This window comes from Brienomyrus brachyistius, chromosome 13 (assembly GCF_023856365.1).
Source record: "Brienomyrus brachyistius isolate T26 chromosome 13, BBRACH_0.4, whole genome shotgun sequence".
In the NCBI taxonomy this organism is placed as follows: domain Eukaryota; kingdom Metazoa; phylum Chordata; class Actinopteri; order Osteoglossiformes; family Mormyridae; genus Brienomyrus; species Brienomyrus brachyistius.
The window spans coordinates 4,962,109-4,981,318 of NC_064545.1; the positions used below are offsets into that span (position 1 = coordinate 4,962,109).

Sequence of the window (19,210 nt, forward strand, 5' to 3'; positions counted from 1 at the left end):
ACTTTTATGCCAAGTATGCAGACATAACCCTTAAAAACAGGGACCTCCACTACCTGTATGCATGAAGCCTCATACAAATGTGACTCCAGAGAAACTACAAACACAAATATCCTTTAAAGATAAACCGTCCTTTATTGGGGCTCCATAATTATTTATACACATTTGGACAGATTTCACGTCACAGGAAGATCAGGAAGCTTGGCTGAGGCTTGAAGTGCAGTGGGACCAGCGGTTCTTCTGAAGATCTGATGGGACATTGAGAGCAAAGAATTACAAGACGCATCACCAAACCTTCACGGAATGTTCACAAATAAATTAGCATACTGAATTACCAGTAAACAAACATCAGCAGTACTCACTATGCAAATATACTAAAATTAATGCAAATAGAGACAGGATTAGAACTTGCAATTCAAGCACTACAGGCTTATCATAAATCAGAGAAGCATCGCTTATTACCGAAACACTTGAATGTTCCTTAATATTTAAAACATTTATAGCCACCATGGTACAACACACAATTCCTGAGGACTTGATACACATTTGACATTAAAGACTTTCAGCTGCAAGCCAGCGGCTGTGTGGTATTGTGCCTTAGTGTTGCACAGGATACTAGTACTGAAAAGGTACTGCGGTATAACATTTTCAAAAGCTGTTCGGCATTACATTTTTACTACTTGTACCAAAAACACTATTACAGACATCGGTAACGCTATATTCTCAAGCGAATCCAACTGTTTAAATATAGTGCATATTTCAGAGTTTGTTAGTTGACAAGCCTCTATTCCAGCAAATGTCACGATTTGCTAACCTTCAAATGTGAACCAACGCAGAAAATTTATGATCAGAATTGCTGTGTAATGTTGCACATTGTTCCAGCAAACTAGCACATTTAAATGATGTGCTCTTAGCCTCACTTTTTTTGCAGAATGCTATTAAAAAGTCAGCTAGTTAAACATTATCTTCCTAGCTTTAAGTCAGTGATTTACGCAAGTAATCTTATTATAATAAAGAAACAGCTCATACTATAGCAGAGAAACAGGCTATGCGGACATCATCCCAACTAGCACCTGTACCTACAGGTTATTAGCCTACGCTGTTTTAAGCAGCGATAATCAAGCACAATGCACTGCACGGGAAGTTATTGTTTATTGAGCAGAACAAAGCAGAAGAAACTGCTGCAACCTTTTTGGGTGCTTAGTCCATATTATCCGTTCACTATTAATATTTGAAGTGGAGAGTAATATTGATGATTTTCATAACGGCCGAAACACAGTTTACAGTCTTGCGTGTTTATTTTTCTTTTCTTCAGCGCAGTGATGTGAAATCAGTGATGTGACAGAGCACAACTTAACATAAAACAATACAGTGGTACCTCAGTACTCGAACTCATTATAAGTCAAATTTCTTAAAAGTCGAACCAACCAGTTTGGAAAAAAAATTACGTAGAACTTGATCTGAATTGATCTGAAAAGTCGAACCGTGAACGCCAACCTAAGAACTTGAACGCGCGGGGAAATGAGTCACACAGCACGTCTCTCAGAGGGATCAAAGGGTAACGCTTCAGTCTCAGCCTCACATTCGCTGTGATAGCATCGTCTGTTTTTTTTTTTTTTTTAAACTTTACACATTGTTTGGATACATTTATATTCTTACTTCACACATTACCATCTTGATAAATGTGCTTAGATGTGTTTAGTATATGCTCTTCTTGTTTTTCCCTGTTCAATTTGTGCATAAATGCTAACAAAAAAATATTTAGGTGTCATTTTTTGTGACCGGGAACCAATTAATCGGTTTTTCATTATTTCTTATGGGGAAAATTCGATCAGAACTCAAACTTTTTAGGGTTCGAGTTCTGAGGTACCACTTTACTTTTTCTGTGTTATCGTTGCTGTATTGGTATTGAGATACTTAGTGGTATTGAAGTAATAATTTTGGCATTGTGACAAGACTACTGTACCCATGGACATAAATTACAGGGGGTAGTTTTTTTTTTAGCTCCCTCAATAATGAAAACTGGCTAATACAACCCCCCAATAATTATGTCACTCCCTAAATAGGTGAAGATCTCAACCTGCCCAATGTTCAAACCAAAGTTGCCATTGACTGTACCTACACGCTGATACTATGCCTTGTCAATGCCAAGTTCCTCTGGCGTTGGGATGCCCAGCTCATCCAGTGTTGGCTTCAGCTCCTGAATCACATAGGGGTAGATCTCTTTGTGAGGGCCAGCTTTTTCCTGCAGGAGAGGATCAGAAACAAGCTTAGAAAATTCTCAATCTCCTCTCTCATTCCTTACGTCTCTCAAAGAACAAACCCAAACCCTAACCACACCCTCACTGAGTAAAACGCACATGAATCATGAGCTCATGAAAAGGCAGCAATATCTGAGGCAGAGCTCAGTACCATCCTGTACTAGGTCTCAGAACCTGCACTTCTAATGATACCAGCATTCAAACACTCAGAGCAATAGCAGCACACTCCAATACAAGGGGAGTAGAATGAAACATGCCTCGAAAGATAAACAAATTCCCCCAGAAACCATTTTAGTTTACCTACTTGGTTTAATGCATGTTATGAAAAGGAATATCAGAATCCAAATCCCCGAGGAGCACAAATTATAAGAGATTTGACATCAGTACGCAACAGGCGACATCACACAAACCAAGAAATATCTAAGGCTGAGATAAACCTACTCTAAAGATGCATTTGTCTTACTTTAGCAGTTTTACATAAAGCTAAAAAAGACGTGCGATTTCAAATGTGCCATCTGTGTCACTTATAAGCCACTTTAGAAACAAGCGTCTGACAAATGAATTAACCTCAACACCAACTACACAAAGGATCAAGTTAATGGCTGTAAACTTAAGACAACCAGCTCTAATGGGAGTGATCCCAGGATTTTCCCATTAGAGAGAACGTTAATGTTAAAGCAATCTTTTTTTTAATTAAAAAAAAAAGACCCTTTGCCAACAGGTCACACTTCCTCCAAGTAACCTGCAAATCAACTTAAAATTGAAAACTTCACAATACCAAAATGATTTCTGGGAATTAACTCAATAAGAGCATAATGTTAAACCATTGCAGAGAATTCACTATATAATCTTCTTTGTAATAGAATGCACTGAGTTGTACAAGTACCATGTAAATATTACAGCACAACATGACAGGTATATTCAAAAAGGCACCTTACCTTAACTGCTTCAAGAATGCGGACAGCGCTGGCCAGGTCATCTAACCTTCTGCAAGCTCTGAGAGCCGCATCGAGAATCTTTGGCTCAGGAACAAGATCATAACCGACGAGAGTGTTCATGCCTGGGCAGGAGAATAAGATACAAACAGCTACACACCAGCACACTGCCCATATATAATCCTACCACTCAACTTTTGTCCTAATGGGCCATAGTTAGACATGTAATAAGATTGCAAAAAGCTAATTGGCTGATGGTAGGGACATCTGTGACATCATCATGTCAGTACTAAAGACAGAATAGTTCTTCCAAAATTTCAACTGGATCAGTCAAAGAGTTGCAGAGATTCATATTTTTACATAGTATAGTGCCTGCTATAGATAAAACATGTTAATGCACATTTGCTCATAAAAATTTGCTGAGGACTGGCGAAAGAATTCAAAAGGCATTATGATGCTACAATTTGGGTCTGAATGGCTGCCATATGGTTTAGAACTATGGAAGAAAAAAAAAAAACTAACTGGGCAGAGACTAATGGTCTATTTGACTTTTCTCCAGACTCTATGGATGTGCCAAAGACTTAAGACTCATGTTCACACCATGTTCAGGCTGATTAGATGGCTGGGTTCCCCTCACGCGTCTGAGCAGTTGGTGGGGGTGGGTAGTTGTGATCTTTCAACTACATCTGGGGGTTTTTATGCCCTACGGTCTTTGCTGCCCATTGTGTTCCATGGCAGGATCAGAACTTTTGCTTGATACAACTTACAGTTTCAATTAACACCAGAGTTAAGTAATGATTTGGGTTTATGCATTTTATTAGTTAAAGCAAAAGTTGATTTCTATAGATCTACAGGGTAATTTGACTAGTATGAAGACCATCTATGCAAATATCTTTACTACACTTAAAATCCCAATACAGTAAAATGAGAAGGTAAACTTGGGGGAGGGTTATAGCAGAATGTGTAATGTGTGCAAAAGATGTCAATAAAAACACAGATATATGCTCAATTTTGTGCCAATGATAGCCAGACTGCCCATTAATGTGGTCCTCACCTTTCCTCAGCTCCCAGGCATCGATGTCAGGTTTGTTGAAGTAGGTCACCCAGCGGGCATCAAACTCTTCGTCGGTCTCCTGCGCACCATGGGAGTAACAGCGGGCTTGCAGGGGAGCTGGTGGATTCAAACAAAACGATGCACATAAACTAAACCAGGACTATTCTGGTATGACCCAGACAATACAGCACGTGCCTGTTGGAAATCAAATATTTCTATCCAAAGTCCACTTTCATACAAGATCGTCAGTGAATGACCAAATCTGTTCATGTCTGCGAGTAGTATGCTTAAGCAACCAAGAGGAAACGTTAATATCATACTAGTTCCCACTAGCACAAGGCAACACGTTGGCATAAACATGTTTACCGTTTAGGGGAACTGACGCGCATACCTTGCACTAAAAAAGCAATGAATACCTTATAGTTTGTTGAATTAACATGAACCTCTCATATGTTAACATAACTTTTTGTCCAGATGCACAGATCGGGAAAATAACTGCAAATTCACCTGCCGCGTGATCTCAAACTATTTTTCAAAAATATCAATAATCTATTCGGGCCCAAAACTTAACAGTTCGGCAAAGTTTTATTAAAGAAACTTCCAAGAATTATACAAATCAGAATGCTCAATGAATTCTGCATATAAGGAAACAGTAGGCCACAAAGCCTCACTCTAGCAGTGGGTCATTACAAGGACACAATAATTTCTTTCAAAAAATTCATAAAAGGCAGAACATTTATCGTGTAAAAATTATACATAGGTGCAACATAATCCCGATTTAATAGTCCGTACCGAAGATATTCGTGTATTTTCTGCAGTTATTTGTTTGGGCACCTTATTAAACAGATTGTCACCTAGCCGCCGCACAACTCGTATTTTATTCAGTGAGAAATTGAAAAAACAATACAGTTTACCGCTAATCTCATTCAAAACAGACCAGCTTCCGAACAAATAACATATAAAATGATTTCTTCATTAATGTGGTGACATTGAGTGATAAGAGCATGCTTCAGTCAGCCATATTCACCATAACTAGGACAGTTAGAGACGTTATGCACCGGTATACTATTTGAAGAGGACTGAACGTTATATTCACTAAATATAACTGCACAAATCACTCTCCATTCACAAAATCGAATAGGTTGTAATGTGCAGAGCTGATTTGAAAACGACTTACACCGGCCCTACATTCCCCTAGCGGAGAGACAGCCGTCCTTCAATAGGCAACCCCGGCGGGCAGCCGGTAATATTACTACAAAAACATCTGCATATCAAATCCTGTTTTAAACTTACCAGCGTACGAAGGCTGTAATCGCACCAAACCCCGGATTCCAGAGACAGATCGTAACACAGCTGATCTAAACATGATGCTCTATGTAAAAAAGAGACAGAGAAACTGAAACTCGAGCGTGGTAGTCAGAGAAGGGCACCGGAACGACGAAGACAGTACGCATGCGTAGCTCCATTAACGTAGGCGTTCTGCGGAAGTTGGTTTGCTTACAGCGCACGCATGCGCAGCTATACGCATACGGTGCTCCCTGCGCAGGCGCTATTTCCGAACGCATCGAAAGCCCCGCTCTTTTTTTTGCACCTACATCCTCGTTATAAATGCGCTCAGCGGCAGGAATGACGTCACCCCTTGCGGTTGTCTGTGGGAAAAGAGCGAAACTTTTTACACCAATAAAGATCATGGCTTCTGAAGACTTTACTGCATAAATTAAATTTTCACGATTACATGTCTTTACTTCGAACATCGTTTTTAAGTGAAGACGATGCAATTTTAGCTGTTTTAAACCAACGTATGTTACACGTGTTAATCAACTATTTGCCCATTGCATCTAATATAGTCAAAGAATTATAAATAATTAATGGTTGCAATATTTCTTTATATTGGACCGTTAATCCCCCTACTCAGTGTTAAACCATATAATTATTCTTTTGCTGTGTAACAAGCATTACATCCTTGAATCCTTATTGCACCCGCTTTTAAATTACTCAATAATACTTTCATTTGAACTTCCATTCATATCCACCAGATGGTAGCACCGACCAATCTTGATGGCGTTGGTTTCGGTACCTTGAGACTGCATTGAGTAACATACAATTCATGATTAATGAAATTAATCTCTCTGGACAGTGTTGTAATATGGCCTTAGTATGGATGTATTTTTGGAGCGTGTTTTTTTGGAAATTTTTGGAATCAATGGAAAAATGAGTGACAGCCAATATAATTTTGTCTATTTCACAGCCAGACATTTTCAGAATGTTCCCCTTATACACATGAATACATATAAATGTATGACTTAGTAAAAAACACGCCAACATAACCTGTTTACTAGTAAGAATTGCACTGCTAACCAGTTGTTTTATCTAATACTTCTGTGTATGCCAGTATTCCTCAATACACATTACTTTAATATTTCTCTGTATTTCATTCCTATTAGTATATTTTCCCAGAGAGAAGGTGGAGCTGTGTTTCTTTAAAAATGTTTTCTTCAGTTTTGTCTAAGAGTTTTCTCATTTATTTGCATTGGTTTATCTCAGCAGTCTAAGCCAGTTTCATTTTATTTCATTCAATTTAATTACATAATCAATTGTTATCGCTCTCTTTCTGAGAGTATGGACCATGAGGCTGCCCTGGCTCAAACAAACACAAAGTGTGAAAAATTACAGGTCGCATGGGTAACACCTACAGAAAATATTGGAGAAAAAAAAATACTTAATTTAGCAGGCTTGCAGATAAGGACCAAGGAAAAATAAGAAATGACAATTTTCTAGATAAGAAAATAGGGAACCATCTGGTGGACATGAGATAGCAAACTCCCAAACCATCTAAGAAACTCTGCTTTCATCAGCAGGACGGGGAAGAATAGCAGAGAATAAGTGTAATGTTCAGAATGGAATTCCTTTTACCCAGCCCATTCAACCTCTGCACTTCATATTAAAATGAAAAGAGAAAGCGAGAGAAAAACAGATTAATTTGACAATTGCCATCCTATGAGTTGCATTTTTTTGTCTCCTTTCATTGTAAGGAAAGTTGTAGGAATGGCATGGTAGTGCTAAACCTAAGTGCAATGCTGAAATATGCCGATAATATGGAGTCATGACAGTAAAAATACAGGCAGCGCCAGCACGACTTTAAATTTCACTGGTGATGAAATAGATGCACATCGATGCACATCTAAATCTAATTAAACTGTATCCGTTTTCTTCAGCTGGTGGTTGAGGTCACATCTTACCACTTTTATATTGACAAGTGATGCAAGGTGGTTTCTAAATTATTGTTTGTTCATGTAGCAGGGAGACTTTGCTAGATCTACCATTCTGCAAAAGTAGTTCATATAAATTAGTTTAAAGGAAATATTCACCATCTATCCATCCATTTTCCAAACCGCTTATCCTACGCGGGTGGGGGGGGGGTCCGGAGCCTATCCCGGAAGCAATGGGCACGAGACAGAACAACCCAGGATGGGGGGGCAGCCCATCACAGGGCACACTCACACACCAGTCACTCACACATGCACACCTATGGGCAATTTAACAAGTCCTATTAGCCTCAGCATGTTTTTGGACTGTGGGGGGAAACCGGAGTACCCGGAGGAAACCCCACAACGACATGGGGAGAACATGCAAACTCCACACACATGTGACCCAGGCGGGGACTCGAACCTGGGTCCCAGTGCTAACCACTGCACCACCATGCCACCCCTGAAATATTCACCATTATTTGTAAAATTGTGAGCTATGTATAAGGCTTTCTGAGCAGCTCTAATAACATATTGATCATCCTATCAGGTCATTTAACATTTACTGATAATCTATGTGCAATGGAAGCACAAATCATGCTAAAGTTTTATTTGCTTGTTGTTAAACATATGCCGTGCATTCGTCATAGGAAGAGAAGCATTCTCACTTCACATGACCTTGGTAACAAAAACTCCAAAAAGTCAAACTGGTATTAACAAAGCAATATGTGCAATACAACTACAGACCAAAAAAAGTCCGACTATCATCACCTATCATTTAAGCAATGCCCCATTCACTAAAGTGACAGCTCGTACTCCTGATGAGAACAGGACGGTAACATTTGTCAGCTGAACAATTTCGCCGGCTGGCAGTCTTGAGGGATCTCAGACAGGACATGCAATCAAGCTTGGCGACATGACGCATCTTGCACTTGACAGTGAGATATGCTAGGTGGATAGCAAGGCAAAAAACCGGGGAATATGAGTTACGTTGCTGGCATAACTGTGCTCAGAGGAAACTTCAAGCTCTCTCCCCGTCATCATCACTTACCGGATTTGCCTGCGGTATATTTCCACAATGGCATCGGGGAGTCCTAGACGCCGTTAGCCCGTTGAGCAAACACTTAATTCATTTTTGATGGTCCTACTTAACAGCATGATGCGTGAAATCGTGAAAGTTCTCCTGTCTGTGTGAATAAGAGCATTTAAACGTGACGTCTTTAGGTACATACCTCATCCACACGTCCTACTGTATCACTCTTATTCAGCCACAACCACTACTTGCAGCAGTCAAATGAGATTTATTCTGCTTCTTTCACGGTTTGTTCACTGTCCTCTCTCAGATAAACCAATCTGCTGTGCTGAACGTTAGTGGTATGGCTGTATTTTACACCAGTTCAAAAGCAATGAGGGTGAGGCCTGGGATCAGTGCCATCAAGCGAGTATGTTAACAATAGGGCAGCTTTTTTTTTCCCTGTGACTCAGAGAAACGAGGCTCTGTTGTTCACGCCATCTCCCTCTGTTCTGGGTCGTTTGATGTTGTTTGAGACCTCAGGGAAAAAAGTTAATTACTGGGTCTGCAATGGACTGAAAAACTGCCGAAAGGCCCGCAGACGCTTTTTAAATGGTGCACGAAAAAAAAAAAAATTATGATTATCGCTTGTTAATTATACTGGCACAGACAGGCTCACCATACCACAGTAATTTGGAGGCACAGAAGAAGAAATCTCGTCACATCCCTACCGCATCCATCAATGAACAGAGCCTGCTGGTCATGGCAAGGAAACTGATAGTGGAAGAAATGCTTGAGGCACAGAAAGAAATTAATTAAAAATTAAAAAAAAAAAAGTTATTCCAAAGAGACAACATTAGGATATAAAATTATACCAAAAATATACCATGCAGAAAAAAATTTATTGAAAAAGGCAGGTAATGCATTGACTTCATGCCTATTTACAGATTTACAAAGCATGTAGAAAAATCCACTTCACACACTCTGGGGTTGGTCGATTCATGCTCTCCTAGGATTGTAATGCATGCTTTAAGATAGATGCTTGAGGTGTACTTTATGAAATCTGTCCCCGTAGTTGCAGACTGTGCCTCTGGCCTGCGTCCTGATCGATAGCACTGTCCGATGCCTTCCTGCTTTCAGCCTGAGAGCGGTCTGAGGGCACGTTGAAATGTTGGCTGCAAGCAGGGTGATTTGCACGACTGGCCACTCAGTAATGCAGGGCGTTGAATCGGCATCATTCTGCTCTCACAGAGCTCTGTAAAGCGTGCATTTTTAACTGACTTGACAGTTTTATCGCATTCTGTTGCAAATATGCGTTCAAATGCTCATATTTATACTGAGTTCTCTTTCAGAATCCCAGGCAAATCAGAGCACTTTCTGTTACATTTAGCATCTTTCTGAAGAACAAGTCTTTTCACGTTAGCTTTAGCACAGTCATCCTTGTCTCATTGATAATTCGTTAAACGGCATGCAAGTCACCAAAACAAAAAACAAAATGAAAAGCTCCACATAGATACTTAATAGAGAAATTATTCTAAGCCTTCATGTTTTTTGAGGGCTGACAGATGAAATCAAAGCGTTTTTGTTTGTCATGTTTTTTCTGAACACGCTAGAATATCATGATAAATTTTTGTCATACAGTCTTCTGAGAACACCTTGTACCTAATTCATTTTCTAAAATGTGTCCAAAAAACCTGATCAACATATGCGATTAGGAGACGGATGGGTGCAAATAAATGTTAAAATGAATAGATTAGGTGAACGAAATAGAATCCTGTCGTGATGCAATAGCATTTCATATGTGTTTTTTATTTTTAAATGCAAAATCTCCGGACAGCAGGCAGCTTAAAATGCAATGAGAGCAGTAGCAATAGTAACCACAGGCAGCACCTGTATGGCATAAATCCTAATAGATAACGTGGGGGGAGCCGCTAGGTGTTTAAATGAGATGAAAATTTCAGAGTCTGGCAATCAGTTCTCATTCAGATGGACTCTGGCTGTTCAATTGTAATCAATTTGCGCGTGTTTGCATGTCTCCCTGTTACATATTTATCGAGCACCGTGCCATGCAAAGTGGATACGACAGAGCCGTCAGTGCCGATTCTCTCCTAGGTGTGCAGCTGGCCCGAATAGGGTATCAGTTAATTGAAGTCCTGCTTATAGATGTGGTTTCTTGGAGCTTTGTTGGTGTGGGAGAGCATCAGGTAGCCGTTTGCTCGCCGGTTGTGTGATGTCTCTGTTCTCGTCCTCCCTCTTGGATGGTGGCACCCAGCCAGCTCCGGGTGCAAGGGGCGGCTGGTATCCAGGCTCCTGAGGGTCCAGCGGGTCTTTGGAGAGGAGAATGCTGATGGCAGGCACCGTCCTGTGCACCGTCACCCCCGCCTTGGCTGCCCCATCTTGGCTGCCCTCCCACACCTCATGGACCATCTTGTGCTGCACTTTGGTTAGCTGGTGCAGTCCTTCTACCCGGCGTTTCAGGATCTCTGCGCAGGTGATGGTCTTGGTGACAGCACGTCCAGAGCCCACGAACACCAGCTGCCTGACGCCACCCCCCGGTCCCCTTCTCCCCCTGCACTCGCGCCAAAGCGAAACCCATCAGGTTGTGAATCTTGCTTCCTTCTTTGACCCTCATTTCCAGCACCCCTGCCGGCAGGTCTGGGAAGGGGCTGGGGGTAGCTTCCTCAGTTCGGCACACCCTCCGGATGCCTCCCTGCCCTTGCTTCAGGGGGCTGGGTGCAAGTTCCCCAGAAGGCAAGGCAGCAGGGGGTACATCTAGGCTAGGAACTTTGCCTGCAACAGAAGGCTGGCTAGTGAAAATCTGCACCGGCATGGGGTGGTACAAATCGGGGACCAGGCTGACCTCCATGGAAGCTCCCCTTGTCTCATTTGGGTTCTCTTCAATAAGCTCCCTCTCAGTGCTACCCTCCAGCAGCCTGCAGCCTACTACCTGAGACAACTTAAATGCTCAATGCAGTTCACAATCCCTTGCGTCCTGGCTGTTCCACGAACCGTGATTCGGCAAGGAACTCTTTCCCCGATGACACTTGCATGGTACCCATACAGCAGCACGTCCACAGAAGCAAGTCATCACTGAAGCTTTCTCAATGTGGCCATTGATCAAAGAGTCCTGTCCAGCCACACTGATGGTTCACCGGGAAATTGCTGAGTCGAGGGAACACCAAGAGCAGGTGGAGGCTTGAGCTTTAAGACGTCAGGCGGACCTTACGTTCGCGGACAGTTGGCACTCTCACTGACGGTATTTCAGTATTGTGCTAACGCGTCGAAGAAAGAGCGCAGCGGAAGGAAGAATTCACTCAGTGAAAAGTTTTCTTCCTTTTCCCTCCTTTTGAAGAGGCAAACACTTCTTTTACAGACCTTCCCGGTTCGGTGTCTTCTTCCAGTCCTCATCAAGTTTTTAGTTTCCTCACTCATGAGCAGAACAGGAAGAAGCACAAATAAACTCTTCAGCTCCCCTCGTCTGGCTCAGGATGGTCCAGTTTCACCAGTGTAAAATCCTGCGAGTAGGAAGCTCAGGGGGGTGGTCTCCCAATAAGTTTCACATGCCGCTGGGGGGGCTAAAGGTTTCCCCAACGCCTGCTTCGGCGATGGGCAGCAAAGTCTGCTGATTCTCAACACACAACTACCAAACGTGTGAGGGACAGCTGCTGCTTCACAAATGCTTGTTGGAGGGCCTATGTGATTGAGGGAGAGAGAGAGGCAGAGGGAGAGTGGGGGGGGGGGGGCAGCCCTCTTAAAGGGACAGCGTTTCATGTGAGATGCTGCGGTGAGCCTTGCTCTCCAGAAATGTAGGACACCAGATCTGACGTGACTATTGGTAACGTTATCAGGAGATCACTATGTGGTGTTGCGAAATACTCCAAATAAGAACTGCACTTTTCATTTTCACATTAAGCAGGCTTGTAGGATCTTTTTACGTTGACATCAATTGGCTGGTTAGCCACAAGCAAGAAGCATAATGCCCCTTTCCGGTTTTGTGTGTAGACAGTGCAACATTTACATTTAACGCATGGAACGTTTTAAAAAAGAAATAATAACCTGAGCAACAAATAGTTTGATACCTGTTTGTAAGTATTTTTTTTTCTGAGGTACTTTATTCAAATATAAACACAGAATTGTGAAACACTTTTAGATTAATTTATTAAAGATGCGTATGAAGTCTGTACAAAGTGAAGTATTTAGTGTCTATATTTTTATATAGTGTTTTTAATGTATGTTATAAAAGCTCCACTAAATTGTTATGTACCTGATTAAGAAAAAAATCAGTTGAACTTATGGTGCCCATTGGCATTTTATGATCACTTTATAATTTTGGGATTATTGGTGATTTTACACCTGCCTGCGTAATGCTGTCAAAATGGCAAACTGCGGAAATAAGAAATGAATGTGCTTTTACCTCACAAGTCAGCTTTACTTTTGCCTGCACCTTCCTGTGGGGTGCACTTTGTATAAGGTCTGTTTTATTTGTCCCTCAGAAATCGCGTCAGCATTTCTATACCTCCTGAAGTCGCTTTCCGTTGCCACACAGGTATTTGGTTTCCATGGGTACGGGGCAGGTTGAAGACTCCCCGTGAATGAACGGCTGTGAGGTCATAAATGTACAGCCCTGGTGCCCACTGCGCCCCCCCCCCCCCCCCCCCACCCCCAGCTCACAGAGGACGGGGGCATCTCTGTTCATCAGTGACTGGCATCTGGTTGAATCACTGAAGAGAGCTGCACTGACTGTTGGAGTCTAAGGAGACTCAAATGTCCTCTGTAAACCTGCTGTTAGTCCACTGTCTGTGTTTTTATGGAGAATCGGCGTGTTGGAGATGTATTGATGTAAAACCAGTGTAGGGGTGCCGATCACAATGGCACCTCCCCTTATTGTCACTCTCACTCCAGTACTACTTACTCCTGTACTCGGGCATTCGCTGGAAGCTCAGCCTAGCTGCACATGTGCCTGGTCGACTCCTTCACAGCAGCAACTTTGTAATGTGTTACTTGACTTGTACATTACTTTAGATAAAAGCATCTGAACAAAATATAGAAAATATTATGTAAATGAAAATGTGTTGTGTTAGTGCCCCAAGGTTGGGATTTGGGTGTATTTCATATAAAACTGCAGGTTCAATCCTTGTGTCTTGGGAATCTCTATAACACTAGATGAAAATATCCACTGGGTTACCAGGGTAACTTACCAGGTAAGAGGATTAGTGCAGGAGAATCCCCATCTATTTTAAAGGTGCTCTGTGCTGCTGGGGTTTTACCATTAATTTGCTCACTGAGCTGAAGGTTGGAATCAGCGGGTATAGTGGCTGATACGAGCATTTCTCCTTTGCTCTATCTCTCTCCCTCTTCTCTCCTCTCCCACATCCCACCTCCTTTCTCCCGCTTTTCCTCCCCTCCTGCCTGCCCCTTTTCCACTCTTTCGCTTGGGTTTGCAGTGATGTGAGGGACGGGGGAAGCCTCTGTGACTGCCCCCATCTTCCAGAACCCGTCCTCCTCACCGCAGGAGACATGGCTGTTAATGTAGCATGTCTCACCCCATGAGGAGAAGAGAGAGCCAGTGAGCGAGTGGGGGGGGGGGGGGCACAAAGTGATTATTCTGCTGTTTGGGTGCAATTAACCCAATCTGTCAGAACATGCTGGAGCGCTGCCTAAGGGCGGAATCAAGAAAACAACAGTGTGAGAGCATTGCAGAAAGATATGGCCATCATTGAGCATCCCTGCCCGACGATCGAGCTTCTGGCAGACTCCAGATTTAACCTCTGATAATGATTTCTGGGACTTTTATTTAATCTTTTAACCATCTGAAAGTTTGTTGGGTATTTCTGCTGTTTCGCATAAGGTTTGGTCTTTGGGTCTCACGTCTAGGTCGCTCCCTGGCTTTGTGCCCTAGCTTGCCTGCGATAGACTCTAGATGATCCAGACCAGGAAAATTGGTAAGCAGGTGGATGGAGATTTTGTTTTTCAAAAAACAAAGGAAAATAACATTAGTAAACGTCACAATACAAAATAAAAGTTCAAAACACAATCTGCATTTCTTACATACTTAGATACAGGAGGTGACACATTTCACTAAAGATAAATCATCTTGGCACCAGTATATACAGTACCAGTCCAAAGTTTGGACACGCCGAGACTCACATGACCTGGCCACCTGACCTAAACTGAGCAGAAATGGTTTTGAAGGAGTTTGACCAGAGAGGGAAGGATAAGCGGCTAATGAGAACTCAGGATATGTGGGACCTCCTTCAGGAGAGCTGGAAAAGCATCCCAGGAGGCCACCTCATAAAACTGGCATAGAAAGTGGGGCCAGCCAGTCAATGGAGTAATTGGGATTAAATTAAGGGCCCAATGGTGGGATCACTCTACTGACCACGGGATTTGAACCAGCAACCTTCTGAGTCCCAACCCACAAATCTGCCCACCCCAACAAAGTACTTGTTAATTTTGTACTTTTCTGATCACTGCATGATTCCATATGTGTTATTTTATTGTGTTCATGTTTTTATAATTATTCTAAAATGTAGAAAATACAAGAAATGTAGAAAGTACAAATATTTCTGTGGGTAGCTGTGTCCAAACCATTGCATTCATACCACTGTAGAAAACAGCTCTACTGTGCTGCCTTTCCAAACCACCGACCTGTCTAAAGTAGGACAGGGATAACACACAGAGCTGGCAGAGTAGGTGTGTAAGCGTCCACCAAACTGGCCTTGGGGCCATCCTTTCCCGCTTGGCAGAGGCGGCCCGTAGCTCTGTGGTTCTGCTCCACAAACCTGCAACCTGCCCATGCGGGAAGCAGCAGAAGCTACATGCGCAGGATGTAAAATCTGTCTGTGCAGGCGATTTCCGAGCTACGGCGGAACTGCATGTAACAGGGTGCAGAAGTGTAAGTGAGCCGGAGTGTGCGACAGAAAAAGATTAAAGGCGAGGGCAGAGTTCGGCCGCGAAGCTCTCGCTCCAGTGTTCCGACAGCTGCGTTCAGCGCGGTCTATAATTTTGCAGCAGCCAGTGGGCACCGATACGAGCTCGTTTTTGGCTTAGTTTTTTGTCACACTTTTCTTCCAGGGTGACAAAATGGCACCATTAGCCAACAGAGAAAGGAGGGGTGTTGGTCTGGGGAAAGATGATGCGGTTTTCTCTCCCCCCCCCCCCCCCCCCCATGACGCCCCCTCTTACAGAGGCTTGTGGCCTCTTCACGCTGCAATGCAGATGCATCGTGGGATTACAGAACACTTCGATCCAGTCTGCAGGGAAAGGGCGGACAGAGAAGGACCAGACCAAAATAAATGTAGACAGACAGAGAGCGGGAAGGGAAAAAGTGTCTAATAATGACAGTAAAATGCTATAATTATGGAGGCAGTGGTTCAGTTTGTTTAACGCTGCCACAGCAGAAACAACAGCCAAAATAACCATTAGCATGTATTCTAGCGTAAAGCGCTACATCTGTAATGAGGGGTGGCGATGTTGTATATGTTTGTTGTGTATTATTGTGTGTACTGTTTATTTATAACAGACAGGAAAAGTCAACAATGTCAGGCAAAGAAATCATTCTGAATTTGAGTTTGGGAAGGCACGAGTGCATAAAGAGATAGACTGAACCTGCAGGGAACACAGAAAACTCACATAAGCTTATCGTGCCCATTCAGATGCCCCAGATGCTGACAGACAAAGACACTGTCAGTCCTTCTCCTGCATTGATAAGTCACTTTCTTGTCATTGCACACACATGAAACGAAACCAAGCATCACAATAAGGGTAGGCGAGATAAAAAAAAAATGTAAATTAAAATAATAAAAACAATGTAAAAAAAAGTGTATTGTTGTGTGCTGTTGTTTTTTTTAACTTGACTCAAGATGGCTTCCATCTTTCTGTTTTTCCAAAACCACTCTTTAAATATACAGAACCTGGGGACTAAACCAGGAAACACTCTGGGTAACATGTCAGTCCGTCACACGGAATGTACTGTGTACAGCCACCAGAACCATGTCTTTGGACAGTGAGAGGAAGCTCGGGCAGGTATGTAAACACACACACACACGCACACACACACACACACACACACACACACACACACACACACACACACACACACACACACACACACACACACACACACACACACACACACACACACACAAAGCCAGAGACAAGAATCAAACACACAACCCAGGTGGTGCAAAGCCAGGGCACTACTGTCTGAGGTAATTTTGTGGAAATGAAAAGTCATGCTGCAGTTCATATCCGGCAAGGGATGCGTACCTCGATGGCACAATGGCTTATTCTGATTACAAGTTTAATTTTAATTACATACAAAAACCACTTCTATTCACCAATTCTTGTCGGAAACTGTGCTGCAGGCACAACGTAATGGATTTTTCTGGGCGTTTTTTTTTTTTTTAATTAAATGAAAAGAGATGAACTCTTTTGGTAAAATTAATGCAACACATTGAATGAAAACCACCCAGGGGAAATTAATGGAAAATTGAAAGCTCAAAGAAGGCCGGGTTGAGATGATTTTAAAAAACATTTAAGTTAATGCCAGGGTAGAGGGAGGCAATGCATCACTGGCTGTGTAAACAAGCAGAGGGCCCTCTACTGGTGCCCTCGGCATGACGTTCAGGTGGAGCATCGCGTGGGGAAGAAACAGGCAAACTTGGCCAATGGAAGAAGCCACCCTCCCTTATGCCTGTGCGTCAAGAACAAGAAAAGAGTCAGGCAGCCTTGTGCATCTTCAGCTGTAAGTGCATCGTAGGGCATAGCGTGTGAACAGCCGGCAGTCTCTCAAAAACCCTTCACAGTCCATCTGGGCCAATCCACCCTGGGTCAGTGCTTCCCCAGATGCTTTGGGGGGTGGCGAGGGGGTGTAGAGAATGAACAAAACACAGCATTACAAGGTCAGAGAAATTTAAATCCTCTCGTGTGTGTTAATGTGCGTGCGCACGTGTCGCGTCGCCCCCTACTGGCCGGTTTCCTGTGTACATGCCCTAGCCAGCACCGCATTACTTGTTTATAGTCCCAGAACAGATACCCCACCCCCCCCCAGTCCCCCCAGGCGCATCACGCACGACCCGTAATTGCAGCGATTTAATTGCCTGCAAATGTTCTGTTCCCCGTGTCCGCCAGGACTGAAGAGCACAGCATTTAGGGCCAGGAAAAATGAAGTGTCGCTGTTGTACCAGCAATTATCATAATGCAGATGTAGCTCGGCTGCCCTGTTAATCGCTGCTTCACTCTAATGTCAGGACCGTCAATGTGAAAAGTTTGTGTCCTACAGCATCAGTTGGAACAACAAATTTGAGTATATAAACTAAAGACAGCACAAGGATGGTAACAAGAATAAAACATTCGCCAGCAGTCTGGAGAAAAAGATAGTATTTATAATTTTAAATAATGTTATTATCACTGTAGCTGTTGACTGTTTTATCGCATTTTTCTGTTTGGTTGTGTCTCATTTTTGGGAAAACGTCTAAATTTCAACGGCAGCTTATGACGAACAGAGATAAGAATAAACACAATTGTTCCTCAGTATTTTTGGAAAATAAAATGCGCAGGTTATTAAGATTTTTCACCCTCTGACCGCCTATTGGCAATGGCCATTTGAAGACCGAGTCATTTACGTCTATCGCTGAAGTAGCTATCGATAAATTGCGACTCATCAGGACGTAAAGAAATCGATTAAAACTCTATGCTATTAGAAGGGCCCTAATTGATTTATTGGTGGTTTATAATTAAAGAAGGATAAAAACAGAAAACAACCCTCCCATCCGGTACCACATCTTGTCGCAAAAATCACTGCTTAACGCCAAAATACTGATGCTAAGTAATTTGATATATACTGTATTTAATACATAAGATATGTGATGTACTCTGATCTTGTGCTTGACTATGCCAGTCTCTAATTATGCTGACTGTTAATCGTCTTCCTTGCCTATTCTGTTTTGGTGTTGGCAGAAGATTAAATGACATTCATTTGAAGTTTACACACTAAGCTTTATGATTAAGGCCAGGAGGGTTTATGAGAAAAATAATACCTGCATGAATTTTGCTCATTGAAGGTTGGACTGCGAGAGCATCCGCATATATTCCAAAATGTGACATTGCTGTTCTTTCAGACGGTTTAGCTGATGGAATCAAAAGCTGTTTGGAGGGGATTTCAGTAAACAAAGTGGTAGTTTAAATAGAGCCTGGAGGAAATAGCTTGCGATAGCATGGGGGCTGCTGACACCACGGAGAGGGACGCGGAGGCAGGGAGCCGTGTAAAAGATTGAGGTGAGAATATTCATACAGTAGCTAAACAGAACAAATCCAGCATTTAACTGTGCATATCCTACCCTAGTTTAGTATGAATATCTCTGTTAACATTCCCTCATGGAAATTGTGGAAAAATCATAGAGCTTTCACTTGTGATTTGATTTCCGCTCAGACTGAAGTTTCAGAAAAACATAGCAGCACCCTGACGCTGAGAGTGGTCCTGTGGAGGTTTGGTAGTTATTGTGTGGGATTAGGATGTAATAAACACGCTGATTTAATCCCTGACAGGGGCTGCACCACATACAGGAGGCTGCTGCACATACAGCATCACTGCGCAGGCCTGGCAAGGTTAGATGGGGTGGAGTTTGACACGGCACTTGTTACAGAGACATGATGTCTCCTGCAGTAGGATGGGTAAATGGGGGAGGGGGTCAGTTTGCGGGCCT

At 42.7% G+C, this 19,210-nt stretch overlaps 1 protein-coding gene and 1 pseudogene across 2 annotated transcripts; both read right to left on the reverse strand.

Moving 5' to 3' along the window:
• Positions 1 to 112: 112 nt before the first annotated feature.
• LOC125706509 (cytochrome c oxidase subunit 5A, mitochondrial-like) lies at positions 113 to 5,711 on the reverse strand. 2 transcript variants are annotated; one of them, XM_048973234.1, is made up of 5 exons: positions 5,541 to 5,711; positions 4,248 to 4,364; positions 3,197 to 3,318; positions 2,120 to 2,242; positions 113 to 245 (listed from the first exon to the last, which is right to left on the reverse strand). In XM_048973234.1, exons 1-4 carry the CDS (start codon positions 5,611 to 5,613, stop codon positions 2,129 to 2,131), a joined length of 426 nt encoding a protein of 141 aa, XP_048829191.1. In that variant the 5' UTR covers positions 5,614 to 5,711; the 3' UTR covers positions 113 to 245; positions 2,120 to 2,128. The 2 variants fall into 2 exon arrangements, with proteins under 2 accessions (XP_048829191.1, XP_048829190.1); XM_048973233.1 differs by having other exon boundaries at positions 2,116 to 2,242; positions 5,541 to 5,628.
• A 3,690-nt stretch (positions 5,712 to 9,401) lies between these two features.
• On the reverse strand, positions 9,402 to 12,181 carry LOC125706889 (ribonuclease P protein subunit p25-like protein; annotated as a pseudogene).
• Between the last annotated feature and the right edge of the window lie 7,029 nt (positions 12,182 to 19,210).